At 36.7% G+C, this 20,266-nt stretch overlaps 1 protein-coding gene across 2 annotated transcripts in view; it reads right to left on the bottom strand.

Annotated features, from left to right (window-relative positions):
• The window catches only part of GRM1 (glutamate metabotropic receptor 1), a gene marked incomplete at both ends in the record, with an annotated part of 365,662 nt that extends 357,345 nt beyond the window's left edge, over positions 1-8,317 (bottom strand). Inside the window, one exon of one of the 2 annotated variants that reach the window (XM_081250954.1) lies at positions 7,603-8,317. In XM_081250954.1, coding sequence (XP_081107080.1) covers positions 7,603-8,302 — 700 coding nt within the window. The remainder of the gene's footprint in view (positions 1-7,602) is intronic. The other variant, XM_081250955.1, reaches the window with a different exon arrangement.
• Positions 8,318-20,266: the final 11,949 nt, after the last annotated feature.

Raw genomic sequence — 20,266 nt, 5'->3', positions numbered from 1 at the left:
AACTTTTATCTTAACCATGAATTGCATTTTTATTTTATGTTACTAAGTTTTAGATTCAAAAGTCTTCACCTTATTAACTGATTTCATGTACGTGTTCAACTTTCATCAGCTAAGAAAGGCTAACTGATGGCAGTTTAACAAAAGCAAATGAAAGCTAGTTATACATACTGTTTCCTTGTTCTCTGAAACACTGCTGTGAGTAAATAACATGGTAGTGATTATCATTCCCATTTTATAAATAAAACTGAGATGAATGTATATTATTTCCCACAGTCTTTTATGCATTTATTCTTTCAAGTGATTAAATGTACTTTCTGTAACCCATAAGCCTTTAACTACCTATATATTTCTATGTCTCTTCCAACAGACTATAGGACCCTTGAGGACAATAATAATAACAGTAATGAAATTGTAATAATAACTATAATTATTTTAATTTATGTGTTCCTAGTGCCAAGACCAATGTCTGATACATAGCAGCTGCATGAATTTATCAATGAATAAATGGTCATGTCTTCATTAGAAAGCAAAATAAGTTACTTGGCAAAAAAAGAAATGCTCCCCCAAATCTCCTTGCCCTTCAATTGACAATTAAGGCTTTTATCTGAATCATTTAGATAGTTGCCTTGAATCTTCAATTTGTTGGCCATGAAGTAACTAAAATAGATGATCTTAAAATCGATAAATGATCATTTCTGATCACCAAGTTTCTACTTGAGCCAATACTCTTCATAAAAGCATTAATGCTGTATTTGGTACCACAGTGCCTTAAGTTTAAGAAAGCAAAACTTCCCATGAGACTGAAGAAAATTAAAATTATAATTTTTCATGAAAATTAAAATTTAGAATGTAGACACTTATAGAAGACAATTAAGCATGAAAATTAGTAGAACTTGCACACATAAAGTACATAAATATTTCTACATAAGTTTAAAACCTAATGATAGCTCTTTGATGGATAAGACAGCTACATCATTCTGACAAGACTTTATGTCTCAGCCTGACTCCGATTTTCAACTACAGCTTCTCTGAAAACTGACAACCTCTCCTACTGAGATGTTGCTTCCAAAATAATATCAGAACAGCATGCACTATGAGCTGATTTTTTTCAGTGGTTGGAGGTGCTTACTAAACTATTGTGTCCTCAGCCACGGTTTCCCAGACCTCTGTGGTCTTTGCTGAAAATATGGCTTCTGACAAATTTCTTTATGATGACACCACTCCAGCCACCTCCCAGAAAGTTATTAAAAATCCATAAAACCATCATTATATATTAGCTCCATAGACCACCAGGAGAAAAAAATTGTAGTGTTTAAAGAGGAATGGCAACTGCAAAGCCACATGATAGAAACACAAAATAGAAGTTGCCATCACCATCTACCCTATGCAGGCCAGCTGCTTGTAAACTTTGTTCCAAAGCAAATGAAGCCACAGGGTGATTGATGGTATGGCAGAAGAATCAAGAAGAGTTCAAGATTTCTCAAAATAATAAAGGTGTCTCATTTTTTCATCTTTGTATTTCACCTTAATCCTTTGTACATAGAACCTGTTAACTAAATACTGATTAAATAACTTAGAAAATGGCTTAATAAGTCTAGTCAATATAGAAAAAATAACAAAGACAGAAACTCAAAAGTATGACAATCTGGGCCATTTTTGATAAGAGTGAGTGGCTTTATGTTTTTCAACAGGCTTCAAGATTACCACTGTATCCCAGCATATGTAACAGTTGACGTTCACAATGATTACTTCATATATTCAAGAAAAGTTCCTATTAAATTCAGCACTCTCTTTAAAAGATGCCAGGGAATTATATAATATAATTTGCAAAGACCACCTTGTAACATGTTTAAAGTGTAAAAGGTTGGAGTTTAAAGAAGTCAACTCTCAAGTACCCAGGTTAGTCAGTCAAGAGAATCAAGGTTCTCAGTAAACAAGGGAGGATGCAAACACTTTTTTTAAATCACAAATAGGGTAACTTATGACTGTGCCTGGATTTATTCTGTCCAGACACCCACTCTTGCTAGTAATGTATGTGCTCTTAGTCAAAGTTCACAGCAAGTTGAACATATTAAATCTAAGTCCATGTTGTTTAAACATAAAGAATCGTGATTTTAAAACCTACTTATTGCAGGCCTGTTAATTACACCAAAATTCTCCTGGTCCTTCAGGATTGCAAAACTGAAGATATCTTTGACTATTTGTCTCTAACTCTTTGGCACATCGAATTCTCCTATAAAGTATTCCTTTGAAGTACTTTTATTCTTCCTAATTATTTTAACAGCCTAGTACCTAGAATTCTACAAACATCAACTTTCATGGCTAGTTTTCTCCCTCCCCATCCAATGCAGCTTCCCTACACATTTCAGTAAGAATTTACTTTCTTTTAATTATCTTTGAATCATATCACACTCTGCTTTGACATTTCTTTCTTGAAATCAAAACTCTTTGGCTTATGCTTTAAGAATCTCCATTATTTGTCCTTCATATAGATAAACAGTCATGGAATCACAGAATATAAGAACCCCCATTTGAGTTGATATTTTTATTATTAGTTCCCAGCCCACACTCTCCACTCCAGCCAAGAAGACCTGCTTATTTTATTCCCCATGGGGACATTCTTACTACTGCTTTTATCTTTTACAAATGCCATATTAAAAAACTAATCAAAATTCCCTTTTCTCCAGCTTTTTTCTAGCTAATTACACTCACCAATATTTTCTTTCAGTGTTTCCTAAACACATATAAACTCATGTTTCTAAATGTCTATACTGTAATAATTTGTTTTTACTCATTTTACATGTGTTCAAACTGTAATCCCTTTAGAGTGTAAAGAACTTAGTAACTGAGACCAAGTCTTCAAATTTCTTATAAACAGTTTTTGGGATAGTAATTTTTTATTACAGTTGTAAATATGCTGTGATGATTTTTCTACTTTTATGCTATTTATTTATTTATCTATAAAGTGGTATAGTATGTAATGAAAACACTTACTGTCAAGGAAATTCATAACAGGCTGAGTGACCACCCAGATTAGTAGTTTGCTAGTAATGGGCTATGGGAATTTATACTTGACTCTCTCTTACTCAGTTTTATCATATATAGTCAAATCTTGAGGACACAAAGCTGGGATGCTAAGATGAATGAAATAATCAAAGTCCCACAACTTATTGATAAGGCAGATTTAAGCTAAATATTCTACATTTAAAAGGAAACAAAAACAATGTCTTACTCTTAGAATAATAATAATAATAACAATATTAAAAATTACCCAAGCATAAAAGAAAGGAGATGTAGCCTAGTATCCACTCATATTTTTAAAAAGACTTTTGGATAATAACTTATCTAAGATCTACTTGAGTTATCTATGATTATAAGGGAACTAAAAATTAGAATATATGGGTGAAGGAACTGGTGAGGTATGGCATAAAAGAGAGAGAGTTCATTGATAATAAATATCACATGGAAGAGAAATTTGAATTGTTTGGATGATTCCCAGTAGTCGATAGAAACTTCAGGGAGTCAGGTCATTAAATAGAAAAACTGACTAATAGGTGAAATTCTGCCTCTGAATTTAAGTTGTATATTCTCCAACTCTCATTAGAAATCTTAATCACAATTAGGAAACTTAGAGCATATGGGAACGACTTCTGGGCAAAGATGTAATAATGGTGTTTTAAGCATCTTTAACTGGTTGGCCTAAATAACCTTTCAAGACATTCTACTCCTTATATGGTGATAAAACAGAACATTTATTAAGGTGACTTACTGTGAAAATAGTTTGGAATCGAGATAAGAAAAGTATAAAGAAAGTTGCCGATGCATATATAGAAAAATATGATATTTAGTAGAAATAAAATTCTTATATGTAATTGCATTAGCTAAAGTCATAGTTAACTGATGTTCTTATGATTTAGGAGGATTTTCCTCTGATGCCTTTAGACTTTTAGAGTGTTTTATATCAAATAGAGCAAAGCTTCTAAAAAGAAAAAGATCAGATTTTGAAGAGAAGCCAAAGAAGGCCAATCTCATGTAAAGTGTAAGCAAATGTCCAAAAAAAAAGGTGCACCACAATGAAAACATAACTAAACAAAAGCGTACAGCAGCATCACTAAATCCCTTATCATATACTCCTCTGACACTATGAGACAAAATATTAAGAGAGAAAGGTTTAAAACAAATGAAAATGTATTCAACCCAAAAACTTAACTTTCTGAAGCTACATACTCAAAGAATATTCTTTTTGGACTCATCCAAAGCTTTGATTTAATCAACTAGAATTATTTTTTAAGTATTGTTCTCTACAATTTTTTGAAATGATAAATTTGGTTTTTGATGGGGAATCTACATTTTATCAGAAGGATGGAATACAATGTCCTTGGCCGAGATATTCTTCACAGAAGTAGGCTATTTTTGTATTCTATGATTAGCATATTTAAAGACACATGCCAGGTGAGCACCTTGCTCCAAAGTGCACTCGATTTTTCTTTGTGGACAAGGCTCTGTTGCTTCAGTACCCTCCCTTTGACAGATCCTAATTCAATATTCCTCTCAGGAAATAATCCTGAAAAATCTTCTGGAGAGCCTGTTGCTGGTAACTTCATGTGAACTGATCCTCTTTTTATGTCAGGTAAACTGACAGTTATGACAAGAGGACAAGTGTGGCACAAATGACTTGGTAGAAGATTGAAAAGTATGTAAAAGACTATAACAACTGAATTCTAACTGATTAAAACAAAACCAGAAAACACCTCCAAGCTTAACTTCAATATAAAGTAAAATAATAAAGGGATATAAAACTTTTGAAAGAATAGGATGCTCCATCTATGGTTTTAAAGTCAAGCAATATGAACCATAGAAATGAAGGTATACTAATCTAGTCACCTATTACTTTTGATGTTAACTATACTAGGCTAACTTCTAATAAAAGAAATTGTGATGATAAACTGACTAGAGAATGGCTAATTTGGAAAGGAGAGGTGAAGGTCACTGGAGGTCCCAGAATTTCTAAACTCCAAACTGCTAATAACCAGGCAATCTAGCTTCCTTCCTGAATAGTGCCCAGATGGCAGAGACAACACTGATATGTGGTCTTAGATGCTTTTTGACAGGGAACTGTCACCAGTAGGTGACCCCATCAGTCTGAAGACAGGAAAATTACTAGATGATGCAAGAAAGTGCCTGCAGGCCAGTATACTATGAGTCCCTGAGAATCAGGAGGGCAGAACCTCAGAAAAAATAAATTTTCAGTTGGAGCTTATACAAAGGACACTGTTATATTTCTTTGCAGATAGAAGAAAATAAAAGCAATTTAGTTTCCAGAGAATTATATCTAATAAGAGAGGAAACAAATTCTCTTTGAGAAGAAATAAGATATATATCAAAGGCAAGGTGAATGGCATCATTTCTTGGTAATAAAATAGACACGAAAGTTAGCTCTGATGCTGTTCTATGAACACAATCTAGTCTGTAGTCAACTATTATAATGCTATCGGACATTATCCCTGCCACACAACCCAAGTCAGAAGGCAGAAAGGGAACAAAGTAATCCAAACTAACACAAGGGTGGAATTTTAATATCAGCCCTTCCTCAACAAAATTTGTAAACACAAGTCCAATTAATTTTCCAAAAAGACAACTCTAGTTGTCAGAAAGCGCTATTAGCAATTATTTTTAGCAAAAGGATGCAACTGGAAAACATATTGAAGGGGGGAGGGGGAATCTTTTCTCCACTCCTCTCCACCCCCAAAATAAAATGACATAATAAAATATAGAAAATAAAACTACCTTGTAAAAATGATGTATTAGTTCTTCTTGAAGGACGTATTTACACTTTTAATATCTATAATCAATTACCTTGCTCATTTGAGGGAGAACGATTAAATAATTAAATAAATCACATTCAATCTACTTTTTGCCATTCCCTTTTAGAGAGGTCGCTCTAATGCTGATAATTAACACATTTTTAACTTGTGCTTTCAAGATGGTCCATCTAAGCACCGGAGGAAACTATACTAAACAAAAAAAAATGTAGGAAAGTAACCATTAACCATAAAAATGTAAGGAGTTAAAATCTGAACTTTTAACTGTGTCTTAACTGTGTCTTAAAAGAGTAATATGCGATTTTGTTGAAAAAGAGGTAGGCAGTTCACTATGAAAAATCAAGATTCAGAAATAGGAGTCAGTTTTTAGAACTTACAACACTGCAGCAGGAAGGTTTTTTTTTTTTTTTTTTTTCCAAAATCGAAGTCTGAAATTTCGACACAATTTTTGTTTGTCCTAAAAGCTCTGCTCCCTTTAAAGTTAAAGCATCAGTTTTCATTAACATAACCATATCACCATTTCAGTAAGAATGCTTCTTAATTTCTGTATCAGACTTCACACCAGTAACTGAGTACTGTGTAACTGTTAAAAGAACGTGAAGTCATACCTATGGCCTTTCTGTTAATAATTTGATATTAAGAAATATAAATGCAGCAATACCTTCAAGATTCTCTTCCATATGCCAGCATATACACGTGAATTGTCCTGGACATTAATTCGTAACCTGGGTCTCAATTTCTCTATAAACCTGAGGGAGTTAAAAGTAGATGACTCAAAAGTTTCATTTTATCCAACAATCAGTATAGGGTAAGATGAGAGGAGTAAAGAAAATCTATATATAATAAATTATTTGAGAATTCATGTCTGTAAGACTCTGTATAAATCAAAGTTTTTAACCTCAGGTAAAATCTATTTCACTTTTAAAAGCTATTTTAAACATGATAGCTACTATCATTTTATTAGTAATTTATAATTTGTCTAACTTTAAATTCTAATATGCAAAGTCATTGTGTTAGAAAACAAACAAACAACCTAGAAACCAAAATTCAAATTCAAGAGGTCATCAGTGCTGTTGCTCATAAGACAAGATAATTCTTGGGGAGAGTGAGGGCATATGGACAATTTTAACATATTAAGTAGGAAAAAAAATAATAAACTATTTAAATTATTTACTTTTCCTTTGTATCTAAGGCACCCCAGAATTTAAAACATAAGTTTCTGATATATTGAGGGAGATGACTGCATTAATCCAATATTTACAGGTAAGTTATAAATGTGTAAGAAGGGGGCACACTAGAACAAAGAAGCACCTTCAGCTGTTCATGACAAGATAAAGCTTTCAAGTCCAGTTTAGGGGACAGCAGTTTGCTTTTCGTTTTTTGTTTTTCTAACTGCTCACATTGGATTAGTCTATTAAGCTTGGAAAATCATAGCCAGTCACTTAAGGGTAGTATAACATCTTGGGCAAATAAACACAAACTCAGAATATCAGGGCAAACAAATATGTAAGTCCAAAAACTACAACTGGGCACTGCTCATGTTGAGTTTGGTGTCTTTTTGGTTCCAGCTACCCCCGGAAACACCATGGGACAGTTTTCCTACACTATAGTTATAGGAGGATGAGGATGCAAGGCAATGCCTGGATGGGCATGTACGGAGAAGGGTAAGGTCTCTTCCCACAGTGCTAGAAATAAACAGGAACAACACTATGATCCCAAGCGCACATCAAGCAATGCCCTGGCTTTCTGTGCACTTTTCTTCCCCAAATGCAATGCCTACCTTCCGTGTGGACCGCGGAGACATAGGTCCAATTGTAACGCTTGACTATGTCAAGCATCGCCCTTGCCTGCAAAGTGTCAGAAGGGACAACCCTGAGGAAGTATTTGTACAAAGTTTTGTCACTCAGGTCGATGCTTGTGGCGGAATATGCGATCTGGGGGATGTTGAAGAGCTGGAGCAGGTTCTGCACTTGAATAGCTACGGAGCTGGAGCCCGGGCCGATCACGCCGGCAATGGGCTTCTTAGTCCTGCCTGGGGGGAGGGTCTGGCCGTCAGGCAGGCACCGGTGGAGCCCGTCCTTCTCGTCTCGAATGGAAATCAGAGAGTCCCTGATGAACTCAATGCTCTGCTCCAGAGCCACAGAGGAGTGCCAGCAGGAATCTCGGATCTCACTGCCCAGGCTGATGTTGGGCAGAAGGACCGGGTCCGCGTTGATCTTATCCAACGTGTGGAACATGGCCTCCACCCTCTGGATGCCATACTGCTCCCTGATCTCCCCACACTTCCTCTCGGGGACCTTCTCGGCCGGAGGCTGGTGGTGGACTGAAAAGAGGGCCCCAATGATGACATCTCCGTCCATTCTGGCCACTGAGCGCTGAGACGAGGCTCCGGCCAGCAACAGTTTCCTGCCGGGGCCTCTGGGGAGAAGGGACATCTCCAAAAAGATAGCTGGGAAGAAAACCAAGAGGAGCCGGACCATTATGCTGAGGACGCCGTCCACAGCCGGCCAGCCGCGTTCCCACGCTGGTCCAGCCAGCAGGCTCTGCGCGCTCACGGTGCGGACCCGACGCCTGACGCCTGCTTCTCCCCCTCCTCGCCAACGCCGCTCGTCCGACGACTTCAGCTTCTGCACCCCCGCCTCCTTCCCCTCCTCCTCCTCCTTCTGGTCCTCCACGACCACCTTTACGCCCTGGCGGCGTCTCTAGGGCAATTCGAGTCCCCCTTCTTCACTGGTGCATCCAGGTAAACTGACCAATGGTACCATGGGAGTCGTGGTGGCTCGGGTGAGCTGGACGCTGCCGGCAAAACAGGAAGGAAGTCAAAGCTCCGTTATTACAGGACGTGTGTCAAAACTCTGGGGTCAGTGCTGGTTAAGAGTTGCCCGGTGCATTTCATGATATGGGCTGGAAGGCCATCATGATAGCGGCTGGAGGGACAGCTTGGGCGGCAGCTCTGGTCAAGGCGGAAGGTGGCGCGTTCGGCCCCCAGTACCCTCCTCCGTCCCCGGAGGCGCAAAGCCTCGCCGACCCGTCCCCTCCTGCAGCTCCAAGTCTCTTCCAGGTCCCCAAATACCCTCACGATTACTGACTTGAGGGGGAGGAGGGAAGAGGGAGAAAAAGGAGCTACGTCTTTCGACCTTAGAGAACTTTCCGGATTTGAAAAGATCAACTTTTTTCCCCAGAAGAAATTTGGAAACTCATTATGAAGGCGGAAGCGCTACTTCAAAATAAACTCGAACCAGGGATGCACATTTTACTTTAACTTTGAGGGGTTGAAGAGACCCTAACATACTACCTAAGTAGTAAATATAAATTTGCCAGCTTGAGGAAATCCATATTAGTTACTAAGGCAACGCCTGGTAAAGTCTCCGCATGTCGGATTTTGGTACATCCCCCCTCCCTCCCCCCGCAAGAAGTCAGCTTATTGTAGACGTTTAGGGGGAAAGGGTACAGATGAGGTAACTTGTTTCCCGCGACCCAGGATGGAGAAGGAATGGAGGGGTCCCTGCACTTCCCTAAATCCAGACCTTTGGCTTTGCATAGTTGCTAGAAAGGGAACAGAGGGGAGCTTTCGGGTTGCTCTGGCAGCGGCAGCTCAGTCCTGCCGCGTTCAGAACCCTGGACAGTGCTTGGTCAAGCGGCTGAGGCATTCCTCCGCAGCGCGGTTTGCGGACGCTTTGACCAGCGAGTTGCAATTCTTTAACCCCCAGCCCCCAAGCCCGCCACCCCGCGACTTCACTCTTTCAACCCCCCTCCCTGCGTTCTTCACACACACACACACACACACACACACACACACACACACACCTCCTCGTTTCCCCAGTACCCCTCCATCCTCATTCTCTTCGCCTTGCAGCTAGTGCTCCTCCAGGTATATTCAAACCCTACCACTTCGGGGGCAGAGGCGCCAAATCTCAGCCGCCTGAGGGGCTGAAGTTGGCTCTCTCTCTCGTCCCTCTCCGGCTCCCTTTTTCAAGGCGAGACTCAGACGAGAAAGGAGCAAAGGGAGCGGGCGAGGAGCAAGAGCACGGGAGGTGAGGCAGGCAAAAGAAGAAAGGCAACCCAGGTACCCATGCGTCCCGACGCTTCCCGGGGAAGCCGGACTAAAAGAAAGAAATCATCGAGGATGCCTCTGGGACAAGGAGAAAAATCCCATAGACTGGGACTTGTGTCTGCCACTGTGGGTGGGTTCCCCCGCCGGGAGGTGTCTGCTCACCTGGGTCTGCTTGGAGAATTTGGACTTGAGACGGACCTGAGTCCGGGTAGGCAGCGCTGTGGTCCCCGGGCCAGAGTACCGCGGCCAAGCTCGGTTCGCAGACGCCTCAGCTCTAATCCAGACGGTGCAAGGATGAGATCTGGGCTGTACACTAGTGCCCTCTTTCTTCAGCACTATTTTACCGCAAGGAAAAAAGAGGGAGGAGGGAGGGAAAAAACAAACAAACAAAAAAACAGGTCACCCAAGGCTTGTCTATTATCTCACGCATGAAAATCAGTCGTTTAATGGAGGGGGGAGGGGATAAAATCTAGGGATAAGTGGAGAATATTAATTAATTAATATTCCTTTACTACTAGAGGGTTCTTAAAGAAGCTGCCAGCTATATGAATTGTCAGATCTGGAGAAAGGAGTGGGGAACGGCTTTGGCTGCTTTACAGTGGATATTCCTTGTATGTATTTCAGGGACTCAAACACATTTTATCTCCCTGGAAGTAAAACCCCTACTGAGGGAAATAGGGTAAATGCATTTGAAGACATCTATACAGGCTCTACTAGTAGGTTGCAAGGGAAAGGGGGAAGAGGCTGCATGGGGTGGGAGTAGGGGAAGGAGAGGTAGGCACAACATGAATCAAGGGAAGCCAAATGAAGAGAGGCAAACCTTAGCTACATTTTCCAGGTCAAGATGTAACTAAATTGAGAATGAGAGTCAGGTCACATGAAAACACTGGAGTGAAAAACACTTATCCAAATTCCTCTCAGGCTGCCATCACCCTCCCGGACAGGTCTACAGTGTTGCTTCTTACAGTGTGAAAAGTGGAAGTTAAATCACATTCCTCTGGGAACATGTTGGCTGAGCAGAATGTGTCCCAGCTTCTTCAGAGGAGAAAGACAAGTGACAGTGCGCATTTCCACTGCTCAAAGCTTTCTATTTGTGCCATGTGCAGAGAATAGAGATCAGCATATTTGGGTCCCTTTATAATCACCTTGCTCATGTCAGGCTGGAGGGGACAAACCACGTGAGGCAGTTTTTAAAACTTTTTAGCATGTTCCATGAAACAGGACAGGAAATGGCCCCAGTCAGGAACAGAAGCTCTTTCTTGTTCTGACTTTGGTCTTTTTTCCAAGTGTCAGATTTTTCTGGATTTTTCTTAAGTAACCTAAAGAGTATAGGAATTTTTTTTTCTTTTTCAGCAAATAATACATGGAACCAAGGACACATCCTTTAGGCCTAAAAGATCTCAGTTTTGGAAGTAACTATATGTTTACTCAAGGAAAATAAGAGGTAAGTTTCTGTCTCACACATAGGATAAAATAGTCCTCTGCTTGTACCCTTAGGAAGATGTCAACTTTAAGAGCAAGTCACAGGTGTTCACGGTGTCCCACAGTATCTCACTTCGTCTATTAGCCATTTAAACTCCATTTTAGATAACTCTATTCTAGTAAGTTAAGCCCTAAACATGATTTTCCTGGAATATTTCATAGATACAATGAATGTACAAAGATTTCAGTGCATATATAAACCATCAAATATGATTTGCAGGAGTAGAGAAAGCAATGTCTCTGAAGCTCTAATATATGCTCCTCAAAGAAATATTTTTAATATACCACATTGACATAGGTTAGAAAAGATTCTGCTACTGAAGGAATAATTAAATATTCAGACTTATTTGTTCTCGATACAGTCCAAGTAAAACCTACACATTCAGATTGGCTGAAACAAAACATTTTAAGGAGAACAACTTGCGATCATAACATAGAGTATTTTTGCATATGCATGAACTATATATGATAGATGCTAAGGACATTTTTAACTTCAACTGCGTCACTTTGAAATTATCATTTAACTGTATTGATAATTATACAAACTTTAGAAGGCACAAAGACAAAAATCAGTCAAGAAGAAGGCCCAAGAAAGTAAAAGACAAGATGATCCAAATATGCTTCATATCCAACTATGCTTAATTTCTGGAAATTAAGACTTTACCAAGGAAAACATGATGTAACGCATGTGGAAACATGTTAGAGAAGGTTCTATTAGTAGAACTGAAAAGAATGACTAAAAGAATGAATTACATACAAATTAACAAATATAGGTCAATAGCTACTCTATTACAGAATGTTAAAGTGTATGAATCCAGAAGTACTATCAGTATGAATATTTATTCAGTGCTGGTAGGGTACTATCTTACATTCAGTATGTGATCTGTAGCAGGGCAGTAGTAAGGAGTTAGGAGTAATTTGGTTTGGGAAATCTATTTAATAAAAAAATATACTGGAGATCGAGCAGAAGATTATCAAACATACTATCTCAAGACAATGATTTAAATGTGTTGCTATAACAATAAGGACAACAAAATGCTCATTAGCCTTATATGGTAATAAAACAGATATTGCCCATAAACAAAACTGTGGTCACTTTCTTTAGGAATGTGTGCACAATTCTCATCGCTCTCCATCATAAAGAACATCACAGAGGAGCTGGTCTAGATAATAAATGAACAAAAGGCTGTAAAGTTTTCCACATGAAATCAGTTAAAAATTCAGACTCTTCAAACGAGAAAAGTAAGAGGTGATCAAGAACAAGGCTTAAAGAAAGAAAAACAGAGAAAGGAAAGAAGGGATAAGCCAGGCACATATTCCAAATTTGAGGGTATGCTAATGGGTATTTTGAAAACTAAAGTTTACACAGTCATTGGAATATGGAAGTGAAGTACACACAAGAAGTAATAAACTCACTACTGAAAAGGTAGCACTGACTGAAAATAGAAATAGGATTAAAGAAGGTCTTTGTAGAAAACTGATTTGTTGATTATTGATATGTAATGTATTACTAAGGGAATATAATGGATGTTCAAGGTAGATCTGCATTGTGGGAGCGAATATCATGCTTCTCCATAAAATATCATGCTCTGTGGACAGCTGACTTAATCTAGTGTGACATTTCTGACATTCTTATATTTAATTCATGGGTTCAGCAAGATAATTTAAGCCCCAGTGAGAATTTTCAGTTTATTTATCCAATTTGGCTATCTACATTGCTTAAATCAAGAGGGAAATTGCCATATCTTCATTGACTTCATGCTCTGATCAAAAACAATACAAATTGTAAAATAAAACCTCTTCCTTTCAGAAATTCAAAACATTTTTATAAAACATGGTTGATTTAAAAAGTAAACAAAATATTTTAAAAGAACTAAAATAAGCCAAATTTATTACATATATTCAATTGTTTCATTAATCTAATAAATTAGGCTATAACCATTTATGCAGAGATAGAACCAAAAATATCAGTTTTCATAAGCAATTAGAACTCATCAATGGCTCTGTGGACTAATGTGGATGCACTAGAAAACATACATTTGGCCACATGCTGTTCTGTCACAACTGTCCAAACATTTATTTTTAAAGTATTAAAATACAACTGAGGCAAATAAGGCAAGCACAGTTATTTTGGAAGCTCAATGAGGGCCACAATTACTGTCTGTTTTATTCCCCTCTGTATCCCCAGTGTCTAAAACAATACAGACATCTGGTTCATGATAGGTGCTAAAATATTTGTTGAATAAATAAATGGATACATTCTCCCTGAACGCTAAAAAATCACCTCATTTTAATGACTTTCTTTAAGAAGATCAAAGCCAGGCAGTTTACTGATATTTCTAATTTATTCTTTTTTTTTTTTTTTTTTTTTGCTGTACGCGGGCCTCTCACTGCTGTGGCCTCTCCCGTTGCGGAGCACAGGCTCCAGACACACAGGCTCCGTGGCCATGGCTCGCGGGCCCAGCCGCTGCGCGGCATGTGGGATCTTCCGGGATAGGGGCACGAACCCGTGTCCCCTACATCGGCAGGCGGACTCTCAACCACTGCGCCACCAGGGAAGCCCTAATTTATTCTTCATATAATGTAGAGAGAGTAATTAGCAACTGTTTCTCAAATTCAAGTAGCCAGCCTAATTAGTATTAAATAATTTAGAAACATATTTATACTACAAACTTTATTACACATGAAGTATTAAAATTTGTTCCCAGCGTGAAGAAACCATTTTCATTACTGTACTGCATATGTTAACCAATATCAAATAAAACTTAGAAATTTTATAAAGGTAAAAAGAAGAGAATACATAAATGGAAACTAAACCTTATCTAATGTTGCAGCTATATGATTTGAGAATAACCATTTGAAAAGATTTTCAGAACCATCACATGAGATGCATAAAATAGGTATATTATCCCAGTCCTACAAATGGAAAAATTGAGACACCAAGAATCTGATCCTTGCCTGAGCTTAGTGAACAAATTAGGAGCACTGTCTCATGATACTACCTTTATTCCAAATTCATGTTTATAGAAACTGACTACATTAACTGAGCTAAATGATACTTATCTTCATTTTTCCTTAAGCTTTGAACTGAGGCTCTCTTCTCAGAAAATGCTTAATAAAGAAAATAAATTTGAATTACTTTCCTTTGGGCCTTTCATCTGTTGAGGGCATAAGCATTACAGGTGATTGTTCTATTTGCTTAAAATAGCCATCTTTTATAACAGTTCTAATAATGGCAGTAACCTACTTGCACAGTCTCACAGTCAACTTTGAACAATTAAGCAAAAAAAGTATCTAAATTCTCAGATCCAGTAAAAACCTTCATTAGAAAAGGCTTTATCTTACTACAGTTTCACCAACACAACAAATTAAATTATTTTCCTGTTTTAACAACAATATGTTGTACTCCCATCTCACTGTAACAAAAAGCTACATGGTTATTATCCATCAAGCAAACCACCAAAATATTGATCTACCTAAAACATAGTGTTTATCCTTTCAGTCGCATGGTTCAAAACTTATAATATGTCCCAGTTGCCAACAGACTGATGTCTAAATTCCTTAACCTGGTACCCAAAGTCCATTGACTGGGGAAGAGGTTCACAGAAGCAAAATATGGTAACTATTCATAACCAACCCTTCCCTTCTCTCATTCTCTAAGTCCTAAGAGAAAGAGACTCTGGCTCAGATATGCCCAAGGGGTTATCAGAATAATGAAGACATATTTAAAGACACATTTTAAAGTTTCCTAGCTAATTCTGATTTGACCCTTAGTTGAAAGCCACTGATAAAACTTCATCCCATTCTCCTACTCACACTTTTTCTAACCAAATAAGCCTTACATTTTCCCATGCCTCAGCTCATGCTTCTTGCGCCACAAAAAAAATTCACCCACCTTTCATTTCTTTTATATGTACTTGCCCTTCTTCAAAATTTATGTCGAATTCAACTTATCCATGAAAGCTTCCAGTTCTAAAGGAAATCATGAAAAAAGTGCTTATGTGGCACTTTTATATGAGATAATACTGTGAAATAATATTACTGATTTTTTAAAAATTTGTGCTTCACCTGGTCTCATTCACAATTGCTGTGATCACTTTCAAAAGTGACTTAATCCAACTATAATGCAGTTAATAAAAATATTTTGGAATAGTTATGAAAGTCCTTAATAAACAGCAATGTATTGTTTTTGAAATATTAATCATAGCAAATAATTATCTTTGCATGCAGATTTAATTTTCTGGGAGAAGAAAATTGTCATGAAAATTCTTAAATAATAAAAAGTAATCAAGATCCTTGAAGGAAGAGAACTGTGTCTTGCTTACAGTTGAATCTCCAGAACCTAAAAAATGTGTCTATAACTCATTAAGTATTTGTTCAATAAACTGATAAGTTTTGAATAAAAAAATCAGGTGTGATTCTGAAGAAATTATATTTCTTTGGTTCTAAAGGCATTTCTGAAGAGTGGCTCCAAAAATGTTTGAACACTACAAAATCAGTGGCTTTTGGAAGGAAACAACAATCTCTTGAATATAAAAATATGAGTCTATCTTTTTAAATCATCATTATTTTAATCACATCTGTGTATGCATTCATTTCAGTGGATATTTAAGAAAGTTATTAAAAGTTAAAACTGCATATACTATTTGTTTTATTTTTAAATAGCATGCAAAGCACATATACAACTAAAAAAGACTGGAAGGAAATTATATCAAAATATTAATAGTTATTAGCTATAGAAGGTAGCATAATAAATAATTTCATTTTTCTGTATTCTTTCTTAAAGTTTCTGTAATGAATGTGTTGATGTATTAAAATATTATACTAAGATGGAAAACAAATCAAATGGTTATTAAATATCTACTATAAATAATGATGGATTCAAGGAATCAAAGTTTACTGGGTCACATTTGCTATCTTCACCTGCTCTAACTACCATCTAAGATATTCTGTTACTCCTTTTATGTGATAAGAATTCTGTTGAGTACTGCAGATACCACAGTGAACAAGACACAGCTCTGGATTTCCAGGAACTTGGGATTTAGTGACAACCAGTACAGAATAGTATGAAAACCACTATAAGAGTAGAAACCCCAATGTACTCTGGGACCATGTGGGAGTGGTCACATCAGTGTTCAAAGATCAGGAAAAGTCTGCTTAGGGAAAGTGACTCTGGATGGGAGGGAAATCCAAAAGGGAGGGGATATGTGTATACATATGGCTGGTTCACTTTGCTGTGCAGCAGGAGCTAGTACAACATTGTAAAGCAACTATACCCCAACAAAATAATAAATATTAAAAAACAAGAAAGAAAGAAACTGAGTGAGAGACAAATAGGAGTTACCTAGGTGGAGAGGGGAGTGAGTAGGCAAAAAGACAGTCTAGGCAGGGAAAGTGCAATAGCCCAGAAGAAAAAGAGCATGCAGTGCTTTGAGGGAAGTATAAATCGTTTGGCAAAACTAATGCAAAGAATAGTCGAGGGTGGGGATAGGGGAAGGCAGGTCTTTTAAAAAAGAAAGACGTGATGAAGGGCTTTATAAACCATGTTAAGGAGTTTGGAGAGATGGCATCAAACAACGCCCAGGAAGTTGAAATTGGTGGGTGAAGGATAAGTAACATCATTATATTTAAGATTTGGAAAAGTGACTCTGACTAAACTGGAGAGAAATTATGGGCCTGAACAATATGAGAAACAAAGAATTGTTTAAAAGCTGCTGGACTATAAAGAAGTTTTTAAGGAAAAAACAGAGAAACGTATCTTTGTAACTTTGAGATATGAAAAGAAATCTTAGGACACAAAATGTACCAACCATAAAATTAAAAATTGATAAATTGTACTTCATCAAAATTAAAAATTTCTCTTCCTCAAATACATCACTAGAAAATGAAAATGCAAGTTACAGGTGGGAAATATGTGACAGATATATACAGAGAGATGTATATGGCAAAGGTCATATCTAGACTATTGCAGAACTGCCACAAATCTATAATAAAAGGACCAATAACCCAATTTTTTTAATAAGAAAAAGGCTTGAATGCCACTTCACACACGAGAAAAGATATACAAGTGGTCAGTAGGTACCTGAAAAAGTGCTCAACATGACTAATGAGTCATCAGAGAAATACAAATTTTAACCTCATAAGTACCACCTCACACACATGAAACAGTAAAAATTATAAAGATTATGAAGACTGAAACCATCAAATGGTGATAAGAATATGACTCAAACAGAAATGTCATAAAATACTGAAGGAATTGTTAAATGATACAGAAAATTTGGGGAAATGTTTGATAATTTCTTGTAAATTTAAGCATACACCTGTCCTGTGATGAAACAATTTCACTTCTAGCTATTTACCCAAAAGAAATAAAAACATATGTTTGAAAAAGACTTTTATAGGAATGCTCATAGTAGTTTTATTCATAGTAGACAACAACTAGATTCAAATATCAACAAAATTGTAATATCTTCATACAATAGAACACTATTCCATAATTAAAAAAAACATTACAGATACATGAAGCAACATGAATGAATCTCAAAAACATTATTTTGGGTAAAAGACAACAGAGCACATACTGTTTGATTCCATTTATATAAGGTAGATAGCTAGTGGGAAGCAGCCGCATAGCACAGGGAGATCAGCTTGGTGCTTTGTGACCTCCTGGAGGGGTGGGATAGGGAGGGTGCGAGGGAGACGCAAAAGGGAGGGGATATGGGAATATATGTATATGTATAACTGATTAAATTTGTTATAAAAAAAGAATATTAAAGTTCAAGTATAGTCACACTTATCTGCACAAACAGAGATTAAAAGAGTAATTACCTTTGGATTGGGGGGAGGGGATTAACTGGAAAGGAGAAAAAAAGAATTTTCTGGAGTGATAGAAATGTTCCATATTTTGATGAAAATGTTACTTACACAGTATATACGTTTGTCAAAAATCTGATAATTGTACAATTGAGATCTGTGTATTTCACTGTATGTAAATTATATCTGAATAAAATTAGTTAATTTAAAAAGAAGTTATTACAAATAATCAAGTGAGAGATGATGATGAACCAAACTAACGCATTGACAGTGAGGATGGATAAAAGGACAAAAATTAGAGGGAGAGCTGGGTAGAGGATGCTGTGAAGACAGAGCAAGAAAGTCAAAATAGTTCCCTACTTTGGACTTCAGTGGAGTTTAGCAGATAGTCGTCTCATTTATTACAAAAGAAAACAGGACAAAGAATTTTGGAGTAGGGGGAGATAATGAGATTCATTTGAGACCCATTAAAGTATCTTTGAGACATTCCAAAGGAAATGCCCCCATAAGAAACTATGTGTACACATATAGGGGTAAAAATGATATATGTATAAAAGAAATATCTGTGGGGACACTTGGCATAAGTTAAAATAACAGAACTTGATAAAATGACCCACAGAATACACAGAGTAAGAAGAAAATACTAGTTATGGTGAAAGTAGAGAAACTGGAGCCCACAAAGTTGATGAAGAAGGAACAGCAGAAACAGATGAACTGTAAGAAATGTAAGGTCAAAGAACCAGTGAGAAGGAGTCCTTCAAGAAGAGAGCAACCAAGAGTACTAAGAACTGAAAAAAGCAAAGGACCAAAAATAGCTCATTGGATTTATCAAAAAGTAGCTTAGTGGTGATATTTCCAAAGCAGTTTTACAAGAAGGAATGACATCAGATTGTGGAAAATGGGAGTGAGGAAACAGAAAATGAGTCTTATAACTGTTTTCAAGTGTCTGAATGCCTTTATATTTATTTACCAATAACTGTGGTATAACAAAAATACATACACACACACAGAATTCTGCACACAAATGATAAATACTGTTTGAGATTTAGAATTATATTATAAAATGTATTCTAAACACAAAATTAAGGTCAAATTACACATATAAATTCAGAAGGAAAAAAAAAACAAGCAAATTGTCCCCTAATGTAAAATTTAACTATAAAAGAAGATTACCTGGAGGAAATTTTATATATATATAATATATATAATTTTATATATATATTTCCTACTGCTACATGTAAAAAGAAGGAAAGCAGCATAGCTGACAAATTAGAAGGGTTTGCAGTCATATCAGACCTATATTTGAATCCCAGCTCCATACCTTATTAATTGTAGGACCATGAGAAAGTGGCAGCATCTTCAAATTTCAGTTTCCTCTTCAAGAAAATGGGATAATCATAGTTACACTGGTAGAGTTGTTTTGAAAATTACATGAAAGTGCTTAGTAGGCTGACTCATCATTTTCAATATAAATAATTTTCAATATCATTATAATTATTGTTATAATATAAGGTGCTAGAGAAGATAACATCTGGTTCAAAAGGGTCTATTCTTTGGGTATAGGTAATTCACTAAAGTTCAACATTTTCATGGAAAGAATTATTTTGTAGGCTTAATAATAAAGCTATTTTCCATACTTAAATAAGATTCTTTAAGCCTTTTGGATATATTGGATCAATACCAATATATAAATCCTTTGTATGGCCAAACCAGTCAATCCAGTTCACCACAGAAGTACTTAACAATCTGTATACTATGCTGTATAATTAATATAGTTGGAAACAATTCTATTGATTCTAGTATCTGACCCCAGCAAACCAGAATGTCTAGTTTGGTTGGCCATCTATCAGGCCAGATTGAAACTCTGAAGTAAGCTTATTATTGCCAAGTTCTTAAAGACTGAAATATAAGAATTTCTTAGAAGTTTTCTGCATGTGTTGTAATTAATAATTTTTCCTACTTAAACCTCATTTTTCCTACCATACAAGAAATGATATGTCTGTAGATTTGTCGATTCCTTGAACAGTTAGGAAATTTATAATCTTGATTTTTCAAGCTCTATGGCATAGAAACATGGTGTTCTAAAACAGTTGTG

This window comes from Mesoplodon bidens (assembly GCF_964165515.1).
Source record: "Mesoplodon bidens genome assembly, chromosome: 12".
Classification (NCBI taxonomy): domain Eukaryota; kingdom Metazoa; phylum Chordata; class Mammalia; order Artiodactyla; family Ziphiidae; genus Mesoplodon; species Mesoplodon bidens.
Note: the sequence above shows the minus strand (reverse complement) of the source record. Positions and strands in the feature narration are given on the sequence as shown.